General features: G+C 39.4%; 1 protein-coding gene across 8 annotated transcripts in view; it reads right to left on the bottom strand.

Annotated features, from left to right (window-relative positions):
• Positions 1-23,091, bottom strand: part of DNM3 (dynamin 3) — a 171,464-nt gene that overhangs the window by 143,949 nt on the left and 4,424 nt on the right. For 3 of the 8 annotated variants that reach the window (XR_014885174.1, XR_014885175.1, XM_085231480.1), the window contains exons 2-7: positions 15,637-15,710; positions 6,679-6,828; positions 5,004-5,207; positions 4,652-4,750; positions 3,589-3,749; positions 266-408 (exon numbers count right to left, since the gene is read on the bottom strand). Coding sequence is in view for 5 of the 8 variants with exons in the window: in XM_085231480.1 (XP_085087606.1) it covers positions 266-408; positions 3,589-3,749; positions 4,652-4,750; positions 5,004-5,207; positions 6,679-6,828; positions 15,637-15,710 (831 nt within the window). In the remaining 3 variants the exon portion in view is untranslated. Of the gene's footprint in view, positions 1-265; positions 409-3,588; positions 3,750-4,651; positions 4,751-5,003; positions 5,208-6,678; positions 6,829-15,636; positions 15,711-16,228; positions 17,268-23,091 lie in introns of those variants that run through there. The other 5 variants (XR_014885176.1, XM_085231477.1, XM_085231476.1 and 2 more) reach the window with 4 other exon arrangements.

The raw sequence follows: 23,091 nt of genomic DNA, 5'->3' as shown, positions 1-23,091 counted from the left end.
TACCTTAAGATCATGTATGTTACTCATCTTTGTACCTTTTCCTGCTCTGCCTTTTCTCTTTCTATGATTGCTAATACTAATTTAGGGAAATCCTTGCTGAAATATTCAAGTGTTCTGGAACACCAAACACAATATTTTTCAGAGCTTGAATAAAGAATCTTTTTCCATATCCTAACATTTAAACACATGAGGAAAAAAAACGTCAAGCAAAACGAACCAAACCAAACCTATAGACAATGGAAAGCAGATAAAAGATGACACTCACTGCAACAAGGCTTTTGTTTTTCTGGTTGGATCTTCTGGTCTGAAGTTTTTGTATACCTCTACTTCATGTTCTATAGAAAGCAGCTGGCTCTGAAGTTTGCTCCTGAAGGCTGGCAGGGTATCCCGAATATGATTGGTAAGTTGCTAAAAAGCAAACAGAAGTCCTTTTATACTGTTACTAAAGATGAAAGCAAGAGCATAGTTATTTCCTTCTGGCTGCCAAACTTATCAGTGTAGCCTATGCTAGCTTACTAGTGTAATTCCTTTTGATCTTTGAAGCAATGGAGACATTTAAAGAACACCACAACATCCCTTTCATGAACACATTATATGGAGGCTTGAAAAACTTCTTGGCTTTTTCACTCAGTGTGGCCTGATATGACATAGTTGTTTAGCTATACACTAAAAAGTTATTTTAATTTGAAATGAACTCTCATAACTCAGCATTTTGTTGCCAACATCCATTTCACTGATTCTGAGCATCCAAAACAAATTGAGAACAGTGACAGAAGGCAGTATAGGCATACAGAGTATTTACTTTGCACTATTTCACTACTTACAAAAGTCACTTTCTCAACACTACTACTTCATCGTATGCAGAATACTAAAAAGAAGAGATTTAGCCCTCTTATTAATGATTACAGCACTTCTTTAAAAATATATATTTTTAAAAAAATCTTGATATAAAGCTTTATCACTGGAGAGTATTGGCTTTCATTTATGAAAATAAACCTAAAAATACTAGAAAATAAACTGGAGTAGGAAAAGTCTTAGAAAAGCTCTTATCTCAGTTACTTCTGCCCATTTTATGTTGTGATGTGTTTGGACAATACTGTCAACTGTACAATGAGCCTCTCATGCATTGTATCCTTAATTTAAACTAAAATGGACTTTTTTGCACTATATCTTCCCAATCACACAATTACAATAAAGAATGTCAAATACCAAAGTGGGAAAACTGAGCCCCAAAGTTGTTCAGCAGGCCTGAAAGGCACACTATCAAACGCTGGGGTTTCCCTGGAGCACCACCTTGTGGATGTAGAATAATTTAAATACTACCTGGAACCACAAACTCTCATGCATTAATAATTTGCGGACAATTCTTGCATACATCCTCTCATGTAATATTCTACATACAGTAATAGCAACAAAAGAGCAACAATTTATACTGAAATAGATTAACTAAAAGGAAAAAAAGCTCAAAAATGTTACTAGTATATAAACACAACGACATAAGAGTTTCAAGGAATACGAAACTCGGTTTAGTTTCAAAGTTCTTGCATCCTGTTGAAGAATGTTTTCCTAAGGCACAAATAAATAGCATTAGCATTCTTTCTGAACAAGTCCATAATATACCTTAACCTGGTTGTAAAGATACACAGCTGCAAAGTCAGTGCAGCAAGAAATTTAACAGGCCATCCATGTAGTTTACATATCCAATATGCCTTGTGCTGTTTCCAGCTGCTATCCAAAATGGACAAAGCCAGGCTGACCTAGCCTCTGTCTATTCCAAACCTATAGCAGCAATTCAACAGTGAACTGGAGAAAATACTATCAACTCCAGATTTTAGGAATGTCAAAAGCACTGGTTGGCTGATAAAACTTAGTTTCAAAGTAACAGTAATAATATCAATGAAATTAAAAAAAAAAATCATAGCATCATCAATAAATTTAGGGGGACAGGCAGGATTTGGTCTTCCCTTTTTGAATTTGTTGAGACTCATTATCATCAGGGTCACATACTATTCAAGCTAAGGCTGGCATTACCCATGGACACAGTGGTGAAAAGAATTACATATTTCTGCAACTGAGCAGTAGGCAGCATATTGATTAGCACAGTAAGCTTCTTCTCCAGGTATCTGGGAAGATGCCCCTATTTCCTGCTGAAGAAAGCTGCAATCTGATGAGTTTTGGCATGAACACTTAGAAACAGAACAAAGGTTTGGGCAAAACTAAAGGCAGTGTGAACCAAGTCCTCCTGTATTTGTCATTTATATCATTAGTGTACCGTATGTGTTTCTACTACATTAAAGCATAGATTTTAAGGTTAAAGTACACATATGCAGGGAACCTTCAGGACACATCATATCTAAAAACATCTCTCTCCTCCCCTCTTCCCCCCACAGATTTCCAGAATTGATTTCTAAGAGTCGTGTTAAACTAGAAGAAATGTGATAATTACAGAATAGTGTACTTGGAGAAATACCCAGGAAGAGAGAATTTTACTTTCTGTGTACGTTCATATTCAGTACTCAAGAGAATAGGGAAGAGCAGAACTGTTAGTACAAGTCATAAACAGCATTGTTATCAGGTAAATTAAAAACAACAAAAAGTTCTGCACACATCTAAGAGGGAATTTATCGTGAGCATGAATAGCAGTAGGGAGAAGATATGAGCACCCTGACATTGGAAGATATTAGGATCCCAGTGCTCCAAGGTTACATAGAATTGTCACCTTTGTTTTCCATCCCTCATAACTACGCTTCCAGTTTTGTAGATCAAGTGCATACAATTCTGCTTTGCTGGAGCAAAAGAATTTTTGCAAGGAATGCCAACTCCTCCCCAAGGCAGCAGAGAACATCTTGTACTCTTTAATGGCCAAAACCAGCTTGCTTCTACAGTCTCCCTCAGAATTACTCTGTTTGCCCACTCAGTACACAGGCCAGCTTGAAAGAAGACTGGAGGTTACAACTATGTGCTGCTGTGCACAGCCCCAAAGGAAAAAAAAAGGTCCATTAAATGACTCTGTACCCCCCCAGTATCTTCATAAAGATTTAGGGGGGTAGATGCACATTATTTTACTGCATCTCTAATGAATATTACAGCTTAAACTGCAACCTTAAGTAATACAGACAGAGCTAAGAGAAGCTATTCTAGATTTTTACAAACTAATAAAGTGGAATAAAATATTACAGAATTTCCGAAGTTGGAAAACTACATAATCAAAGAGTACTATTATTAGATTATGTCTGGATGCATGAGGTACCAATCTGAGTAAGTCTTTGAGTAAGAAATAAAAAATAAAATTATGATTTTCTTGGAAGAAAATCAAGATTGAACATTATATGTTATCAATGATGGAAATTTCTGCAATTAGCAATCTTAATTATTGTAGGTTTATGAATATTAACAAGTGCCTACAAATTAGGTCCTCCCACAGTACATTTCTAAGTTTTATTTTTAATATGCTACTTTGTTAATTACACTGTAAAAATTAAAAGGCAGAAAAGAATAAGTAAGGTTCATTTTAGTGAAGATTTTATATTGGTCCTACCACTATCAAAGCTGTCTCACAGCTGTCTCCACAAAGAACTGAGGTTCTACCTGGTTTAGAACTTTCTGAAGATACGGCGTTCCCATCCGATCTGCCATGTGCCTGTATGCTGGGTGGGAAAGAAAGAATTTTCTTTCTGCTAGAAGAGCTGCCTTTATGTCCTTCTTCCCATCAATGTCCTTTTGGCTTCTGTTCACAACACCAATATAACCTGAAACAATCCCAGACCAATGGGCATGTTAATGCAGGTATTCTCTGCACAACTGGATTCATATTAAATTGAACTACGTTGCCTCAATTCAAATAAAAATTTCCAATTTAGGAATTTCAGACATCATTTACAAGCATTGTAAATGAACTTAACACCCAATTTGTTCAGTCTGTTTATGTGAAATAGATGCACTTCTTTTTACATTACTAATTCAAATGTACAAATATCTGAAACTTCAGTGCACTCCAAAGAAGTCACTTTAAATAAAAACAAAATTAAAGTAACAAAAAAGAACAACAAAAAGACCCAACAAGTCTGGATAAGTAAATAATACAGCACTAAGAAAATACAGGAAAAATGAGTGATTTCTTCATGTCTGCTGGAGGAATACGTTCATAACTTGTTCGCTGTGCTCATATACTGGAAGGAGATGGTGGTCTCATAAGCCAAGTATAACTAGAAAAATAATTATTGATATTTTAACAGTGAAAGTGACTGTAACAGTAGCTGTTGGAACAATCAAATAGAAAACTTCCACAAAAGGTCAAAACCAGGTTAACAGCAAGATTACCAAAGCACCGGTGCTGGCTTCTGTCACATGTAAGAAAAAAAAGACTCTTTTGTTGAAAGAGACAGCAACCTGGCACAGAAAAAGAAAACTGGCTAATAAATAATACTGACCTTTCTTGCTTCCTCAGGAATAAGCAGCGTACTTTCCAGGTCCAGGATAAATTATTTTACTTATAGGATATTTTTAGCACATCCCCTTTCTGTGTTTGCTGAATGGAATATAATAAAAGCTAGGAACTCATCAGGTCCAGGATAACCCTTCATTCATCTCCAGAACTCTCAAACACTACTGTTACCAGAACCAAAGAACAGAGGCAATTGAACATTTTTACCTCTACGAAGAGGAAGTAGTTTATTTTCTAGAACGTCTCTTGCATCTGTTCCTTCATCCATGAGATCCAATTTTGTGATCACACCAATGGTCCTAAGACCTAATCAAGTCAGAGATGGGAAAAAAAATAACAGTGAAAAAACCATCTATTCGGAAAAAAGAAACAAATTATGTCCTACAGTTCCATAGTGATTATTAAAAATGTGATCATCTCAAAGATTTATCACACAACAACCACCAGAGTTGCAAGTAAGGGCATGACTGGAAGTGAAGAGGTCCATCATTGGCAGTGCTGAAATGTATTCCTCAAATTTGTTTAACGAGGCTCAGTGACTATGTTCAATCATGCTTACCTTGAGGGTCTACTTCTTTAGCTAACTTCAGAGCATCTGAGTTGGCCAGATCAGTGTTAGCTGGAGTCACAGCCAATATCAAACAGTTTTCTCGAGAGATGAACTGCATTATCATGTCTCTTATCTGTTGCTCAATATCTGGAGGCTGATCTCCTACTGGCACTTTAGTGATTCCCGGCAAGTCAATAAGAGTCAGGCTTAGTACTGTATGGAGAACACAGAACCACAACACTGGTTAGCATGCCAGACACATCTAAAGAGATCTATACAGGTATGGCTGTAGACAGATTTTAGTCAGATAAAATCTCATACAATGCTTATATACTTATAAAAGCAGTTATCAGTGGTTCAAATAAAACACCTGACAGTCCAAAAAGTATATTTGTTACCATAGTTGCTTCCCTATTGGTCCTTCATTTGGATTTAAGAGTATTACTTAATATTTTAAACATTACAACTGGTATAGGCAAATTATACTTATATGGAATATCACTGAAGTCTCTTAGGCAAATGAATATGGCTTTCTGAGCTTTTTCCATCAGCTGTAGCACAGTTAACAGGCCCTTCAGATTTCATACTTCAATCCACAGACCACCTAGAAGCGTCAGCTTGTTCATCTACTACTGCCACAGAATATCCTTCAGACAAATGAGAAAAACTAGGATTCCTAAAAAGGAAATACCTGGAAATACATTTGATGCCTGTCCAATACAGATAATAGTTGCTACACTAAAAGACTGATCCATAAAACAAATTAAGAGCATTAGGTAGAAAATTTTCACATTCTCCTGGTGGCAGCATGTTCAGGAAGCATGCTGTGAGGCAAAGCACTTAGTTCATTTGCTCTCCTGTTTGCTATGCCACATCTGCATAGCAGCAACAAGGCTCAGGGGCATACACTTAGAGCCACGGCATATCAAAGGGAGGACCAGCATCTCTTTAATTACCTCTCCTCTTATTTTAATCCTTATGTCCTTTGATTCACAATCAAGGCATCAGATGAGATGGTTAGATAAATGCCTGAGCCAGACACACCACTTTTCCCCTACATCCAGACTGAATTCAATGCAAAACATTTCCTCTAGGTTGCTTTCATTAAATACAGCAGATGGCAACCAGAGAACCTAACTTTCATCTATACTGGGGATCTATAATATAATGCAGCTTCAGACATCAGTATTGTCTAAGTATGTTCTTAGTGACAAGGAATAAGAAACATCCAACAGGGCAAAGAGACATAATGACATTCTAGATCATTGATCTGAGAAATCTATATGGGTGGAGGCAAGAAGGGTTTTTCCACTTCATCTGCTACCTCCTATATGTCTTTACACAAGAGTTTACTGGTGAGCTCCTAACAGTATATGTGCTGGGGGAAGGATTGGCTTCTCCCTGATGTAGAGGGGGAATATTTTAAAATCATGAGAAGATTAAATGGGATAGAGTCCACGTTCTGCACAACCCTAGAAGTAACAGCTCTCTGCAGTAGAGTGGTTTCATAATGCAGCAGATGCTGAATATTCTTACACAGATATATCCACTTCTGGTGGAAATCTTTGCATCCCAGAAGACTGCTAATCAAGCAATGAGAATGCATGAAAAAGAGAGAGCTAAACAGACAGAGCTCAGTAATATATTACATCACAGGAATATACAGTTGAATGATCTCACTTACCATGTGGAGAATATATTCTTAAGTTAATAGGAATTGAAGAAATCCCTTTGTTCATTCCTGTTATTCTATCTGTTTCTACTTCAATTTCCTGACGAACTTCATCAAAATCTGTAAACTTCCTTCCTTTACAGTGTAGAAATTCAGCATACTCTGTGAAGAACATCAATAGCAAGTCTGTAGTTCACAAGTTCATAACAGGCTTCACTATTTTCAAGCCCCTGGGTACTCTTCACATGAGTATACACAAAAGCACATCATCACGTATATCAAGAAAACATTATATATGAGCACATGCAGTTAATATAATGGCACAGGTGAAAGTTTATTAAAAAAGTCAGGTTGACTGAATATGATTTACTGCTTTTATCATTAGCATTTCATCTTTTGAAACAACCTGAAAGATTCAGATAAATACCATATATGTTTACAGAATAAAGAACTGGTTTGAACTCAGATTCTGACTTTTCATCCAATTACTTTCGCTCATGATACATCACTGGACTGAAAAAAAGTAACACAAGTTCCGTATCATGAAAGACAGCCATTTGTTTTCAAAAACTAACAGCACTTGTGAAAATGTAGAAAACTCCCTTGCCAAGATCATCTGAAACAAGTTGATGATGAAAATAAGAGCACTTAAAACACTTCAGTGTTTTCAAATACAACTCCTCGCTTCCTAAAGACTTCCCATAGTCTAAATCCAAACCATGCTTAAAAAGTTTGTAAAAGCTTTTACAGGTGTAGCTGTGATTTCACTAAAGTGGCACAACACCATTTTTTTTCTGAGACTCCACTCATCGTGCAGCTTGTCCTCTTAGCCTACAAGGGTATCAACCAGGAATTGTTTTGCTATCAGACATTGACTCCAACATGACACTAGGTCCTTGTTTTGACACTTGCATCCAAACACTGCTTCTACTCCTTGGATTCCTCAGGATTTCCTGCCCTCATGGTGTACAGCCAAAGGCACACCTCAGGATTTTAAAAGTGGAGTTTCATCCTTCAAAAGAGGATAAACATAGAAGTTGCTGAAAGCTGTGACAAACATTAATGAGGACAGATATGAGCTCACATCCTGTTCCTACAGGGTCTAAGCAGTAGGATGGAGAAAGGTTGGACAAAAGACTGCAAGTTCAAGTCAGTTTTGTTCGCAGTCAAAGCCTGATCTCACAGTTCAATTTCAGTACTTCTGCAGGAAACATTTCTGATAGAAATACCTTGAGCACCAGGAAATTGCTTGAGCTGCTGCTGTTTGAGCAGATCAGAGAGTGCAAATGGATAGATGGCCTTATCTGTCAGAACTAAGTCTGTTCCTCAAGTTTCCTTTATGTCATTTTACTACCGTTGCTGACTGTGTTGTTAAAAAAAAAAAAAATGAAATAGTCAAAACTAGATGTAAAACCATAACAATAGTTAAAGCAAACCAAAAGCCAAACACTGCAAGAGGGGGGCAAACAGCAAACATCAGCCTTACTGCCCCACAGTGCCATAAATCCCCTGGGATTCAAAGTGTGAGGGACAGGGAAACCCATCCTTGCTGAGACAAAAACAATACATCTCATCCTAAAAATAAGAGAGCACTTCATCTTACTTTTCACAATTTAAGAACTCTAGAGCATAGGATAATGACAATCAATGTTTTTCTGTATACTTAATATTCAACTATTTATTACAAAAAATAAAATAACAACCAACAACAAGGAATATTCAAATACTACAAAGTGAAAGAGAAGACATTGCACTTGTAACACTTGTTATTGCAAAGATGGGAAATAGGTACCTTCTGAAAATAAGAGCTGACAAGTGGTTCCTATTTCATCTGAGTGCTCCTGGGATAGAACAAACTGCATTCTTCCCATCTATGGTTCTTAAACTGGTGGCTCATCATATTTTCTCAGCAAAAGATTTCAAAATTGAACCAAAAACGTTGTGCTTAGTTACAATCAGATGGCTGGCTCAGTCCATACTCAAAATGCTTTTCTCTTTATTCTACATGACATTTAATAGCAGGACAAGTCCCAGTCTGAAACAGCTTCAAGGTAATCCAAGTGAAAAAGCTGACTACCTTTTAGCCATGTTAATATTCATTTCTTTCTCACTCCCTTCAGGGCCATCTGCGGTCCCATTAGTGCTGAAGGAAGAGGCTTTATGACTGTGCATAACCTGTGGTGCCACACAGCCTACAGAATAAAAATCCAAATGAACAAGCAGTGCTTTGTTCCGGCCCTCTCAGCCCCTCGCCTGTCCTTGGCAGTGATGCCCTCAGCCTGGATGAACACATGCTTTAATGCAAGCCTCAGTTTTCAACCTTCACGCACAGAGGAACACATTAACACTTCAACTTCTTGTGGGAACACAGAGTTGGACAGAAGGCATGATCCTGCCCAACACTTAGTGTGCAGTGATGTGTTTTCTGTACAAAGCTGGAGTTATATCAAGAGAAGGAATAAGAAAAAGAAACAACCATCATCTTCCCATGTATTATACTTTTCAAAATTATCTTTAAATAAACAGTATCATTTAAAGCAGTTTGGATAACATGGAATGAAGAAGCTACCATCACATAGCTCTCTGTGGCATCCAGCTACAAGTGTCATGACAGGTTATCCTTTCTCTTCAATTTTGATTCACTTGGACAAGATGTGCAAGTGGGTGTTACGGGATAACATTTTTCAGAATGCTTCTCGTTTTCCCTGTATGTTACTTCCCCAAGAACTACTATGAGTTCATCCAGCACAGCAATGCTACAGCTATTACAAACAGCAAACAGCTACTGCTGTTTCCAGACCACTCACTGTGCTGAGCTCTTTCATATGCCAGCTAAAGAAAGCCAAGTTAGGTAAGCCATGCGACAAGATAAGAAACAGGTCTTAGAAATACATTAAAGGTTTATGGAAAACGTCCCTGACATCCATCAGTCTAAAACAAAACAACCTCTCAGTCTGATAAAGCCCTAAAACGTTACCCTAACAGAACAACCTTGTAGAGCTCAGCAATTTACCAGTGAGATGAAACTGAAATTCAGTTCCTCCACATCTGATTTCAGCAAGAATTATTCCCATGGTATCTCGGAGGAGCTAAAACTCTAGCTTGGAGTTTTCAAAAAAAGATGACGCAGTAAATCAGAGGCCTATAGCAAATGTTTTCCTTCTGTGGCCGCGTTTTCTATCTTCCAAATCCTTTAGGGAGAAAATCTCACCCCAGCAATGACATTTTTGCTAGCTTCAGCTAACAATCCACCAGCCTCAGGGCACTTTTCAAAAGAGTGATTTAAAAACATGGAACCAGACTTCATGAGTTAAAGCCCATCACCTTTTCTGTGATGATGGACCAGTTTTTTCTGAACAAAGTAAACGCAGTTGATCCATTTAGACTTTAGCAAATCGTTCAATATTTTTTAATAGGAGAGAGAGAGGCAGAATCAAAAACCCTTCTTGTCTCATCCAATCTACAATTCCTCTTAATTCTCCATTGCTCTAGCTTTGTTGACATGATGAAGATAAAAAACTCAGGTCTTCCACTGCTAACCTTCAAACAGCAAGTCTACAAGAAGAACAAGTGTTTTCTGAAGTGGTATTCCTGTTAGTGCACTGAATGACAAGAACATCATAGCCAAAGAGCTTAAAAACATTGGAAACAGAATAGATTTGACCAGCATAAAATACCAGGTCATAGACTTAGGAACCAATTAAATGCTTTAATTATAATGGTAAACACTCATATAGGGGGAGGAAAAGTAAGTATGCTATTCACTGAAATAGTCTGGTGCATCCTTGACAGTTTTTCCTTCTAGGAAACAAAACAAAAGAGACATCTCTGTTCTTTCAACCTTGTTCTAGAGCTCACACTTTCTATGCAACTCATTGTTTTTAAGACTGTATTTCTGTTTGTGTACCTTGTACAACATTTACTTCTGTGTTTTACAAGAGCGTGACATCAGTGGTTTATGTTCTGTCAGCGATCAAACGTGAATGCCACTGCAGTTCTACTCAGGTTACTGCACAGACACACAGACCAGTAAGCGAGGCAGAGGAGTGCCTGCAGCCTTCCACTAGCGGCGCTATCCTTCTTAGCCTTGTTTGGATGGCGGGTCTTTCACTGCCCCATTCCTGCTGAAGAAGTCTGTGAGATCATTTGAATTAAGTGATTAAGCAGCCTACATTCTTTTAACAATTTTTTCCATTTTCTCTTATGGATGTTTGTTGCCACCAGATGGCAATAAAAGATGGATATGCCTAAGGAGTGAAGCCTCGTAACACACGATACTTGCATTAAAGCTCAGCAACTTCAAAAGGAAAGAGCATCTGCAAGATTTGAGAAAAAAATTCACAACATTTTTGAACCTTACAGTGATTTACATTCCACTTAATGTTCTAATTGGCAGAACTGAAACAAATGTGGGCACTGAACATGTGGAGCGTTCGTCTAAAAACCTCCAGCTCAGTAACACTTCTCAAAATCTGTTAGCCTGACATTTCTTTAGCAGAGAAATCAAAAGATGACCATGAAAGAAATTTAAAGCTCCTCAAAAAACAGTTATCAAAATGAGGAAAACAACCCTCCTAGTACCACAGCATTTTAACATTTAAACAGCCAATTTACATAGCGAGCAAAGCATTTCGAACAAATGTAAGACCTACAGCAATAGCCTCACCCAAAACCAGAGAACATCTTTTAGCTGTTGTTACTGTTTAAAAAGCACAGTAGCCAGTCTCAAGGAACCTAGATAATTACTTCACCGTCACAAGCAGGAGAAAACATATCAGAAAGAAGAACAGATTGCCTAAAGTCATAGGAATGCTGCAATAAAATTGTGTTTAGAAAATAGGTTTTTATGCATAAATGAAGGCACACCAAGTGAATGGAAGAAAATCTCAAGCATTCCCTTGAGGAATGCTGGCAACAGAGTGTTAGCATACTTATCAGTAAAATTTGCAGACAGAAGAGTAAGAGTTGAAATGAAAGTAAGGTACCTGATACAGACTTCAGTTATGCTTCTCCAAGATGACTGAACACTAACACAGCCCTTATAGCTCCTGTCCCAGCTCATACTGTGTGCTAACACTTACATCCTAAAGATACGCACAGAGAAATACTTCCAGGAGCACAACTATAGGAGTCTGTAGTTGCATCCCTCCTCCTGAAGAGGAATCACGAGTAAGGGAGGATGAGAGCAGCACTCAACTGAAACACCACAACTGTTTAGTATTTAAACCAAATGCTTTCTGGTCAGAACAAATGAGCTTCCTGTTCCTTATGAAGCAGCAGTCAAATGCTTGAAGAACCAGCACATCTTTCGTCTGGTTTGGATATCAGATTCACAAAGTCAAGTGCCCTCACATCCAACTTCTCACCCAGAAGAAGGGAGATGAAGTCACTCCCACAAACAGCACCTGAATGCCTCAGCTCATTCAGCACAATTGTCCTGTTTGCCCTGCAACAATCCAAAGCTCACCAGCAGAGCAGCTGCCAGCTAACAGCACCACATCTGTGTCTTCTAAAAACTCACTGAAGTGAGTCCTCTCCAATGGACTGTTTTCTCCTATATTCTGAGTTCCTTCAAAGCCTAGCAGCAAAGCACCCAGGAGCAAGAGTCCTGCTTCACCTGGCACAGGACATTCCCAATGCTGCATAACTGCCCAGGGTTGAGCACAGTGACCACACACCATCAAGCTGCATCTGGATCATTCTGCACACTCAATGTGAGATGGGAGCTCTCAGTTGTGATTTCTATGTGGCAAACAAAGCTGCATTACCAGTATTTGTTTATTACAGAACAATGACTTCATGCTATTTGGCTCAATTTCAGCAAAACCTCATATACGCCATCTTTCTTCAACAGTAGGGAAACCAGAGAATTATAAACATGAGATGAAAACTAAGCATGCAGCACTGTGATCCTACCTTCAGGACTGCTGATGAACAGCTTTAGGACAAGCAATGAATACCAAATTCTGAGTACAAGAAGAGAACCACCTTGGAGACTCAAATACTTACAGGATGGAGATGTTTTTTTTCCTCCTATAGCTGATACAGTGGTTTATTGAATGCAGAACACATTTACTGTTTCATTTGTAATGCAGCTGGGCAGTTCCAAGAAGAAATTCAGGTGGACCCAAGAAGAGCCCCAAGTAGTACAGTGAAGAACAAGAGAGAGTTGTTTGCAGTACTATACATTTTTAACATCCATACTATGACTTATTTCATGCTACCAGGTACTTCTCTCATTATCAAACTCAAAGGAAAACAGGCACAACTACTGACAGCTGTCATGTCAGCTGTGATAATTAAAACCTCTCTTTGCCTCCAAGATTTCAGCAGAGTACAGTGCTTGCATGGATATGGAAATGCAAATGGCACAAAGCCACATATAGCAAAAAAATGTTACTGTAATTAGAGGAAGTCAATAGATCACAGCAAAATAGCTTTGCACTAATTACACAGAAATTTTTAAAAAGACACAGACAAACTCCTAAAATACTGTCTCATATCAGATTGTCTCACACTACCGCTTGTATATTCTCATTTTTAAGGCACAAAAACACCAGCTCTTTACCCAGACATATCATACCCTAGGAGATCACTAGTAATGTCTCCCAGCCAAACCCTGCTGTACCCCTCCATGACATCTCCAAGCCTAAGAGTGAGCAACCAAAGTTTCCTCTTACTCGAGTGTGCGCAAATGCAACCTTCAACCCTTAGCGCCACAACTGAAAGCCAAAGGAAGCCTTAACCTCTTCCATCAGCCCAATTCATCTTTCAAAAAGATCCTCAGACAGTCGAAAACACTTCTTAAATACCCTGCAGTCAACTCTGCATGCTTATATGTTACAGTGCACAGTATATAGAAAGTGTTCTGTTCCCCCTCCCCAGAATACTACAAGGTTAAGAATAGCTATTTTTAAGAGGTGAGAAAGGTTCTAGGATTAGAAAGCAGTTAAGATTGTTATAGTAGCAAAAACCTGATAATATCCTCTAACTACTTTCTGTAACAGCTTATATAATAATTATGAACTTGATAAAAATCAGTCCAGCATCTGCTTCCTGTGAGAGAACACTGTGCTTCTCTGAGCAGTTTATTTTCTCTTTTAAATCAGTTCTGAAAGATTAAAGCAGCTCCAAATACCTTTATCTTTTAAAATTCACCACCAAAACTACCAAAATCAAATAATGAAACACAGTTTAAAGAAAGTAACAAAATAATCAAAGCCCACATGTTCAAAGGTGCTGATATCTAATCCAAAACAAGAAATACACAGCATTTCCAGAAGGGATAAATATGCCCTAGCATCTAGGAAACAATACGCTAGGCAGAAGCTTATTGCTTCAGAATTGTTGTTGTTTTTAAGCTATAATGGAAAAACTACTTCTCAGGCATTCAGACAAAGCTGTAGATGCCTAACTAAGGCTGGAAACATTACATGAATATATTAATGGGGAAAATATCAGGAAGAGAGAGAAATCCTTTCATTGACCTTAACCAAAGAGAAAACAAGGATTTTACAAAACAAGGCAGTACAGATCAGGCAGGGTACGTTTAGGATGGATGTCAAGGAAGATTTAACCACCTTAAAGGAAGCAAAATGTTACACTCTTTTTCTTATGTCCCCTCAGTTCAGTCATTTTGTTCGGAATGCCAGCCCAGAGCTCAATTCTTTTCTTTCTTCTGCTCCTACATGGTGCTGGGAAAATTACATCATGATTTTTCACATTTGGTCCTTCTTCATGTTTCAGCATTTTTATCAGGACTCTAAAGCCAGGCATGCAGATTTGACAAGTGTTCGTACTTCTAACTTAAATGAACTTGATCTTCTACTATGTATAAAACACTATAAGTACACACTACATACTTTAAATCCCTGACGTATAAGTTGGGCATACAGAAATACTCGATTCTACAATCTTTCCTTTCACTTTTGTAGTATATAACTAAAGAAAATTTCATAGAAGTATTGATGTCATGAATGTATTTTACAAGCAGTAAGCCAGAGAAAAATTTAGAGTGCAGGCAGACTGAAGCCTACCTTCCTGCTGAATGACAGAGGGACATTTTAGAGAAAAAATGCACCCAAAAACTTAATTACATCTCACACAGAGACAGACTCAAGTCCTGCAGACAGTTTGAACTTTGTTTCTTCCCCAGCTTCACAGTGTATCACAGTTTAAAGAGAATTTCTTGTTAAATCCTATTTTGGATGTAATTTCTTTTCACTCATTTCAGAAGATGTCAACAGAAAACCAGTGATTTTATTGCTTATGTTGGTTTAGCATGGAAAAAAAAAAAAAAAAAAAAAAAGAGAGAAACGGGAAACAGGTTTTAAACATGCCAGAGAATGGAGCTACTTGACAGCAGATGACACATCACTTGGAAGAGTACCAAGTGGTGAATTCTGATGAAAGGTCTCAATATCTCACATAGCTCAGTGGTATACACATGCAGTATTTTCATTTTTGACCAGACAAATATACAGGAGCCTCATTCTCACAAAGTCTACCTTCTGCTCTACTTAGTGCAGTGAGTCCAACCTAAAAAGACAAGTCATGAAAACAAGCTGTGTGAAACAAAATCCGTGTGCACTGGAGCAAGGGATGAAGACAGAAGTACCTTAATTTTGATGTATTAACTAATATAACTGCAGAGCTCATTAAGAAATGCAAAATCAAAATTAACTTCTGAAACAATTTGCTTGCAATAATTCTTTTCTCCTCTGCCACAAGTTTGATCTTGGATCAAATTGACTATGTTCTCTAGGATTTAGGTTGCATTATTTTACCAGACAGGACAATGAGTTTAGGTGGCCTAGAGTACGCAGTTTTGAAGCAATTAGCCCTTGTTCCAGGCAGTGCAGTTGCACCTTTCTTTGCATTGATTAATTTTCCTGGATTTTTAATTTCCTCCTGCTGAAGTACACAACAGCATTTTGTCAAGGCACCAAACTCAGAAGAAAGAGAGGTTACCTGTTTTGGCAGTGACAAGTTGCAACACCAATGGTCGTCTTGTTACAATCCCAGAGCCTCGTGGAAGAAAATCCCTAGAAACATGAATAAAAAAGAAGTTACAACCCAGAAAGGACTGTCCATTTACATAAGGTATTTGATTTGGAACCTTTGAGCTTCAATGAAAGTGGAGGGTTGGTGGGGACAGAGACACCTCAAACTGTACTACGAATTTGGGCTGTTAATTTTGATTCAAGATAGCAATAGATCAACAGACAAATATGGAGTAAACATTAATTACCAATGCTATTTCCTCACAATCATCATATAGAACACCTTACAACTCACAATGCATACAGAGGACCTGAAGCCATGCCCACATTTACTGGCGTCTCTAAATAAACACGTCCCCATCCTATACTCCACTTGAAGATGCACAGAGAGTACAATCATACAAATACACACTCTTTAAAGCAAAGATCTTGCAAAAAGCATTACTTATACTGATCTGTATCTGCTGTGATGTTTTGCAACACTTGAGACAGCAAAAGGATCAAAGAAGTAGCTTAAAGAGATATCAAAGGTTTCAAAAGGTCTGTTACAACTTCCTTACCTCCTGAGAGATGCCTGTCTCACAGCCAAGTGCCAGCTACTGATACATTCTCGCGGTGAAGATGAGAACATTTTAAGAAAAACGTATTCCTTTCTCTTTATGTACTGTAACCCAGTACATAAGTCACAGTAGCCCAGGGTGTAGAAAATGCCTACCAAGATGATAATTTCAGACTTGAATTCTTTAATCTTTTTTTCCTCCACCAAGAAGCTAAAAGGAATCATTATTCAGGACAAACTGACCAGTCAGAACAAACCAGGGCAGTCTGTAACATCACACAAGGCCCTGAAATCCTTCTTGAGAGAGTTAAAGGTTAAAAATACTGATCAGTTTTCAGACTAAACACATCCAGAGATAAAGAACACTGCATTCACACAATTCCTAGTTTACAACACTGACTTTTCCTCAGCAGCAAAATTACAAAGAAGAATAAGCCACTAATCATCAGAACATTCTCTTTCCATGCTCACAGTAGGCTGCATTTGATAACCCTCTCTAATTGTAACAACAGACTGCATTTGGTAACCCTTCCTACTGTGGAAGTTAAACAAGTTAAAGTTATCTTCAAGTTAAACTACAAGTTAAATTGTATCTTCACTTTTTTTTTTAAAGAAAAAGCAAAAATAGTACTACTTCCCAACTCCAGCAATAGGGGAATCACAGGGAGTGCTCCTGCAGAAATCCTGCTTTGAAAGCTACAAGACAGGATGCAGGTGCTTCCCCATCCCCTCGATTTAGAAAGCATTCTCCACAGGGTTTGTTAGCAGTGCAGAAAAAAAAACAACCAGTGATGTATTAAGAATGGCCCCAAACCCTCACTTTCCCCCAAAACATCTGCAAAATGCAATGTTTCTTAAAAGCAAAATAGAGGCAGCAAATACTACAGGACTGAAGACAGCTGTATGGGGCTGCTGAATCACAGCCTGAACCTCTGATTAATCACCTGAGGTGAGCAATGAGTCAGCCACGGGAGCACAGGTGAAGGCAAATCACCTGTGCTGCCGGAAGGGGTGGAGCCTGGCTCCACCTTTCCTAGACCCATTTAAGAGCTGACTGCCAGGGGGGAAGGATCTCTCTGGAGATCCACTCCATTGGAGTTCATCTCGTGAGCCCAGGATAGGGTGAGTGACTTTCTCTCACTACTCCAATATAAGTTATATTTGCCAAGCTCCTGGATATATATATATATATATACATACACATACATACACACACACACACACACCTGTATATATACATATATCTGTATATATACACGCCATCTGTATATCCATTGATTATACAACAGCCAAGACTCAAAGGTCCCATCAGACCAACAAATGATGCCCCTTAACATCCTGCTGTGCCCTTAACACTGAAGCAGAGGGCAGTTTGCAGATAGCTGCTTTTCCCAGCCTTCTGCCTACAGATCTTTGCAGAACAATCCCATCGCAGGTGAAGCCACTGTAAAGAAATTCATCCAGGAAATAAAAGATGTTCCTGAGAACGTGTGGGCGAAGACAGCAGCAAGGGAGAGAAACAGGGGTGCTCTGCGGGGCGAGCCGGTGGGCACCTCAGTGCGCAAAAGCAAGAATGGATAAAAATGACAAGGTGCAAGAAACAAGAATAAAGCTGGGAACAAAAGCTAGGCATCCTACCACAAGAATTGAGCTACTTTTATACCTCTATTCTCATTGTTTTCAACAAAAGCTCCTCTGCTGGCAGCACATGTGCCAGCTCAGCAGCAGCTCTGCTCTGACGTGACGCTTTGCAGGCTGGCAGCACAATGTGACCATTTGCCCAAAACAGCTGAGATACAAGCAGCCAGGCATGCGAGAACATCACCTCAGTAACTCAGCAGCCTTAGAACATACTTATCTGTTGGAATATCAGTAAATATTTTTAAGGAAAACTATTATTTTTATGGCCAAGTAATTTTTACCCTAAAAGCTTTACAATTACTCTCATCTTGCTGCACAACAACTGTACTGTCTTCAGCATCTATTACTGCTCATTTCCAATATCAAAGAACAGGACAAGTATATCTACTAAAACATTTGTTCAATGACCAAAGGTAACAGATATTAGTTTGAATATGACTTGTTAAAAGACAGGTGCCATAAACTGATGTTACAGGACGCAAAGCCTGTTCCTAAACGGCCATACCAATACATTATTGGTTCACAATGGCACAACGCTTTGAGGTCTGGTCTTTCCTGCGGTGGTTCACTGTTGAACTGAAAAACAAAGTTCCCATGTCTGTCTCTCTGACTGACGCTCAAGGAACAAATGAGCTGAAACTGGACGATTCATTAATGGGAAGGATCTCACAGGAGAGATGGGATCACGCTTGTATACATTCAGAAAGAGCTGAAACCACAGCACAGTGCTGCAAAGCAAACTAGGCAAGAGTCTGCTCAATGAGCTTGTCTAGTTAAAAACAGGACTACAGCTCACAAAGATAAACGTATCAAAATACAAAGCGAAACAGGCATTATGTGGTACAGGGGGCTCTCTAGGTCAGAGAATAGTTTTCATTTAGCAGCTCTCTGGCATACTAGCAGCAGTCAACATATCAAAGGAAAAAAAATGCAAAAAAGCCCCCAGGCTGTGCACACAAGGTGAAGACTGATGATGCATCACCACTTCAAACTTGATTGTCATTTCAGAAGAACAACTTCAGTCCATTCTACTCTGGCACTGTGCAACGGTGTGGTACTGTGCAACGCCCTGCACTTTTGACAAGTGGTCAGTACTGTACAGGGTAAGTGCTGAGCTCACACTGATATCAATACAGTGAATTCTTACAAAACACAAGGGGGATTCAGGAAACCAAAGGATGGAGGAAAATGTCGATTATTAGACCTTTATTGCCAAGGATTGCTAGAACTACAACACAGCTTTAATTGCAATAGGAAGCAATCAGGTCAAAAGTCAACAGTTTTCCTGGGCAGTTCTCCAGCACACGTTCATTGTTCCACACAGCTCCAGCCGGGAACACCAGGAGCACTGGTCTCTCGTGCCCAGGAAGGCAGCACTTCATGGTGAACACCAACATATGAGCGCATGCCAAGCACTTCCTGTGCCTGCAATAAACATACATTGCACCACAGTACCTGAGATCGCTTTCATTTTCTGGCATTTGTCACATTTTAGCCTTAAAGCACAGTGCTACACAACAACAAAGCATGGCCCAGTGGAAAACTACAGGAGACCCGTTAATAACTGTTAGCATCTTTCCTCAGGTTCACTTTTTCAAACCCACAAACCAAACCCAGTTAATTTATAACTAAAGAACTCTTAATGCTAAAAGTGTCCATCTGAAGACCTGCTGTGGACATCGCTGTATTTATTGTTCCCCAGTGGCTCTGGAAGCACAGCTCCTCTGCCCTTCAAATAGCACTAGAAACAGTACAGGGAAACATTTCAAGTTCTAGAAGCTGCAAGGCAGTTCCTTTGTTGTGCTTTGGAATTCTGAACCACAAACCATTCTTATTCAGTATTCAGTAATTGAGCAGCATACATCACTTTCACTTCACGCTGGTATTTGGCTATATGTGTTCTTCCTCATTAACTCAAAGCACAGAGACCAATTCTTCTTATCAGCGACCACTTGATCCCTCACCTCCTCTCATTAGTTACAGAATAGTAGATGTTCTTCTGTTTTGGCCTGTCTGTCAATCAAGGGAATCTCCCACAGCGTCATTCAATGATTTAGGCAAAATCTCAGTCTAAATTAATGGGGCTTAGATAAAGATGCACAGAATAATTAAGTCTCCTTATTGAAGACCAATGACACCTACCTGCCAGGCAAGCTAAATGCAGTAAGAGGCTGTGGACATGCAATGACCTTGGATGTAATAGCTCTTATAGATTTATACCAGTCCTTCCAGGGATTTTTTGTAAACCACACAGCATAGATGCTGCCATCTCTACCAGCACACTGGGATCTCTTAAGTACGTTTGTAGCAGACATTTTCTCAAGGTAAGGCTTCCTTCAGCAGAGAAATCAGTTACATTGCTGCATCAAGATGCACTCCAACACCCAAGAGCAGGAACCACACACTGCAGCCCACACAACTGGGCACATCCTCAGGAGTCAGAGTCTGGGATCCCAGCCCCTGTGGTGAAGTTTTCCAGTAAACATAACTGGACAGAAGATACCGACCATCACATTATCCCAAAATCATATTTTGACAGCAATGAGAGTTCTTTCCTTACACTGCAGTTCTGCACAGAAAAAGACAAGCTTGTTCACAGTAGCAAATAAAAAGAACGTGCTTTCTACTACTTAAAAATATAATCTACTACGTAATAGAATGTTGTGAAGCCTCAGTAGTGTTCATAGGGCTGAAAATTTGCCATACTCAGCTATGAAAAGTTGCCAGGCAAACACACGCGAGCACTGAGCTGAACGGTGCTCTGTTTGCAGTGATTATGCCGGGCTGTGGGCTTGCTGGATGAACAGATCAGGAAGCTGCCAATGTGCAGTCTCGTAGGCAAGGCACTGTATGCACGATGCATCTGTCTTCCCTGGCAGACACCCAAAACTTTGCTGCATCATCCTAATTCCATTTGTGAAAATGCCCCTTTTCCTCTCTCTTTTAAGATTCAACAAAAGCTCCTGCTATTTCCTGCCCAGTGGTGCTCTCCATCAATTCCAAGCCGGGGGGTGGGGGGAGAAACCACAGAACAAACAAAACCCCAGCAATTCTTAGAATTTCATGCTGAAAAGAGTAAAGCAGGCCTCTCAGGACAACAGTATTCTCCCTAATCAGATGTGTCTGCTTTTAGGAAAAGGCTAATTTACATATGCTGTTCGTGCATGAAAGCCCATCCATTCTCAGGATGCATACTAATGCAGTGAGATCTGATATTTCAGTACAAGAAACAAACGGCAAACGTTCTTTCCTCACCTCAAATTGTTGTCAGTGCACTAAACACAAGGCGAGTTGTTGGGCTGCTTTTCTTTTTTTGAACTTATAGCTGCCAAACACTGTTAACTATGTTGCTGGTTGGTGTTTCTTTTTCTTCTGAAGAAATATTTGAGGAAGATATAATCAGACAAACAAAAACGTGCTGGCTGTGAGGATCAGGCAGTAGGCGACGTGTTCCCAGCTGCATGAAGCTACCTACTTTGTAAAGGCACACATTTAGCACACAGCTCACCTCTGGATCATCTCGTCATGCCAAAACTTTTGGATACTGCAAATCTCAGAGTTGTCATCAAAACTCAGACAAAACAAGCTTCAGTCTTTCCTCCCAAGTCAGTGTGCTGATCTCAGATCCATCAACACTGAGCCATTAAGCAGAGGTACAGAATGCAATCAGCTATGATGTATCACAAAGACCGAGGGCAAAACCTCTGACTCTCCAGATACACTGTGACAATGCATTTCTCTCTTTTGTGATGAACATGTGAAAACGTGAAGCTACCTTTCTTTGTACTAGACAAGCCATCAAAGATCCTTTTGCAAAGCTGAAATGTGTCTAGATTCAGTTTTTCTACTGCTTCCAAAAATGTATGAAGAGAGAACACAAAGGGAACCGCAGCCTGAATTTATAGACAGAAAGACAACAGTAAGAGATGGTAGTGGGGAGGAACTTCCCAGAAATGATGGACTCTGGGGACCTTCTGTCCACCTGAACCAAAGAACAGGTGAGCACATCAGAGCACAACATTGCCTCTATGGTTGATGTTACAAGTGCCTTCAGCAGTTCCCAGCTCAGCTGGAAGAAGCTGCAGGTACCTTCCAGTTGTTCTTGTGCTTGCGACGGAGCCCTGCCTGTTCTCTGCAGGTGAATCTACACACGGGTCACTTTAGTGCATCCCACGTAGATGAGCACTACTGAATCATGTAGATTTGCAGGCAACTACATAGGAAACAAGGTACCAAGTGCTTAAGAGGAATCCAGCTTTGGTTTTATCAGCTGTGAAGGTAGAAATCTAGCTGTGTTACAGCAAGTAGAACTCCTACGTCTTTGAAGGATAGAATCTTGCACAGGAGTTAGGATGCAGAAATACTCTGCTAGGTATTGATTTAAGCATGACTTCCTCACACAAATTACAAAAGCTGACATTATTGCTAGATGTCTTGGTTGGAAACTTCTCTTATCTCCAGCTACAGTCTCCTTTGCATCCCAGAGGCTATCACAGACAACAGTACTTGGCAGTACATCAAAGCCCAGCATGCAGTTAAATGGGATTTGCTCCTCTCAAGTTCAATAATGCTGCCTTGTTCGTCTTACTGCAACTTGCAGAAGAAAAAAGATGCAAGGTCACACTTAAATAATGCTCACTTCCTGCTCTCAGCATATTTACACTGCAGACACACAGCATTAAAGAGCCTCCCTGTAAGTCTCTGCACATGAGGACAGTGAGCAAGGGGAGTTCACAGTAACCAGAAGGCCTTGCTTTGTCATGCACCGTTTAAAAAACAGAAAGAGCAAAAATGGATTCTGCCCCTCAGTGCTTGCAATCTAGGCAGAGGTTATGCAAGAAATGTGTGAATCCTTCAGAAGAATACCAATTTGTTCCATGATTAACAGACGGATGCCAAAGCACAATGTGATCTCTCTGAAGGATCAGACTGAACACTGGCAAGGAGCCCTTTGTGGAAAGCAGAACCCTGCTGCATCTCAGCTACTGCAAGCAGAACCCAATGTCCTGCTTTAGTGTCATATGGATATCTAAAGCAGCCATCCCACAAAGCAGAAAAATGTGTCACAGCAAGCTTTAGACTACAGTTGCAGTTATTCCATGCAAACATTAAGATTATACGTTCATATTTTCCTTTAAAAATAAATGAAAGTTAAAAATAAAATAATTTTTAAAAAATCAAAATCATAAACGTACCTACAGAGTAGAGACTTGAGGCACGTGT

Source organism: Meleagris gallopavo, chromosome 10 (assembly GCF_905368555.1).
Source record: "Meleagris gallopavo chromosome 10, MGAL_WU_HG_1.1, whole genome shotgun sequence".
NCBI classification, from domain to species: Eukaryota; Metazoa; Chordata; class Aves; order Galliformes; family Phasianidae; genus Meleagris; species Meleagris gallopavo.
Note: the sequence above shows the minus strand (reverse complement) of the source record. Positions and strands in the feature narration are given on the sequence as shown.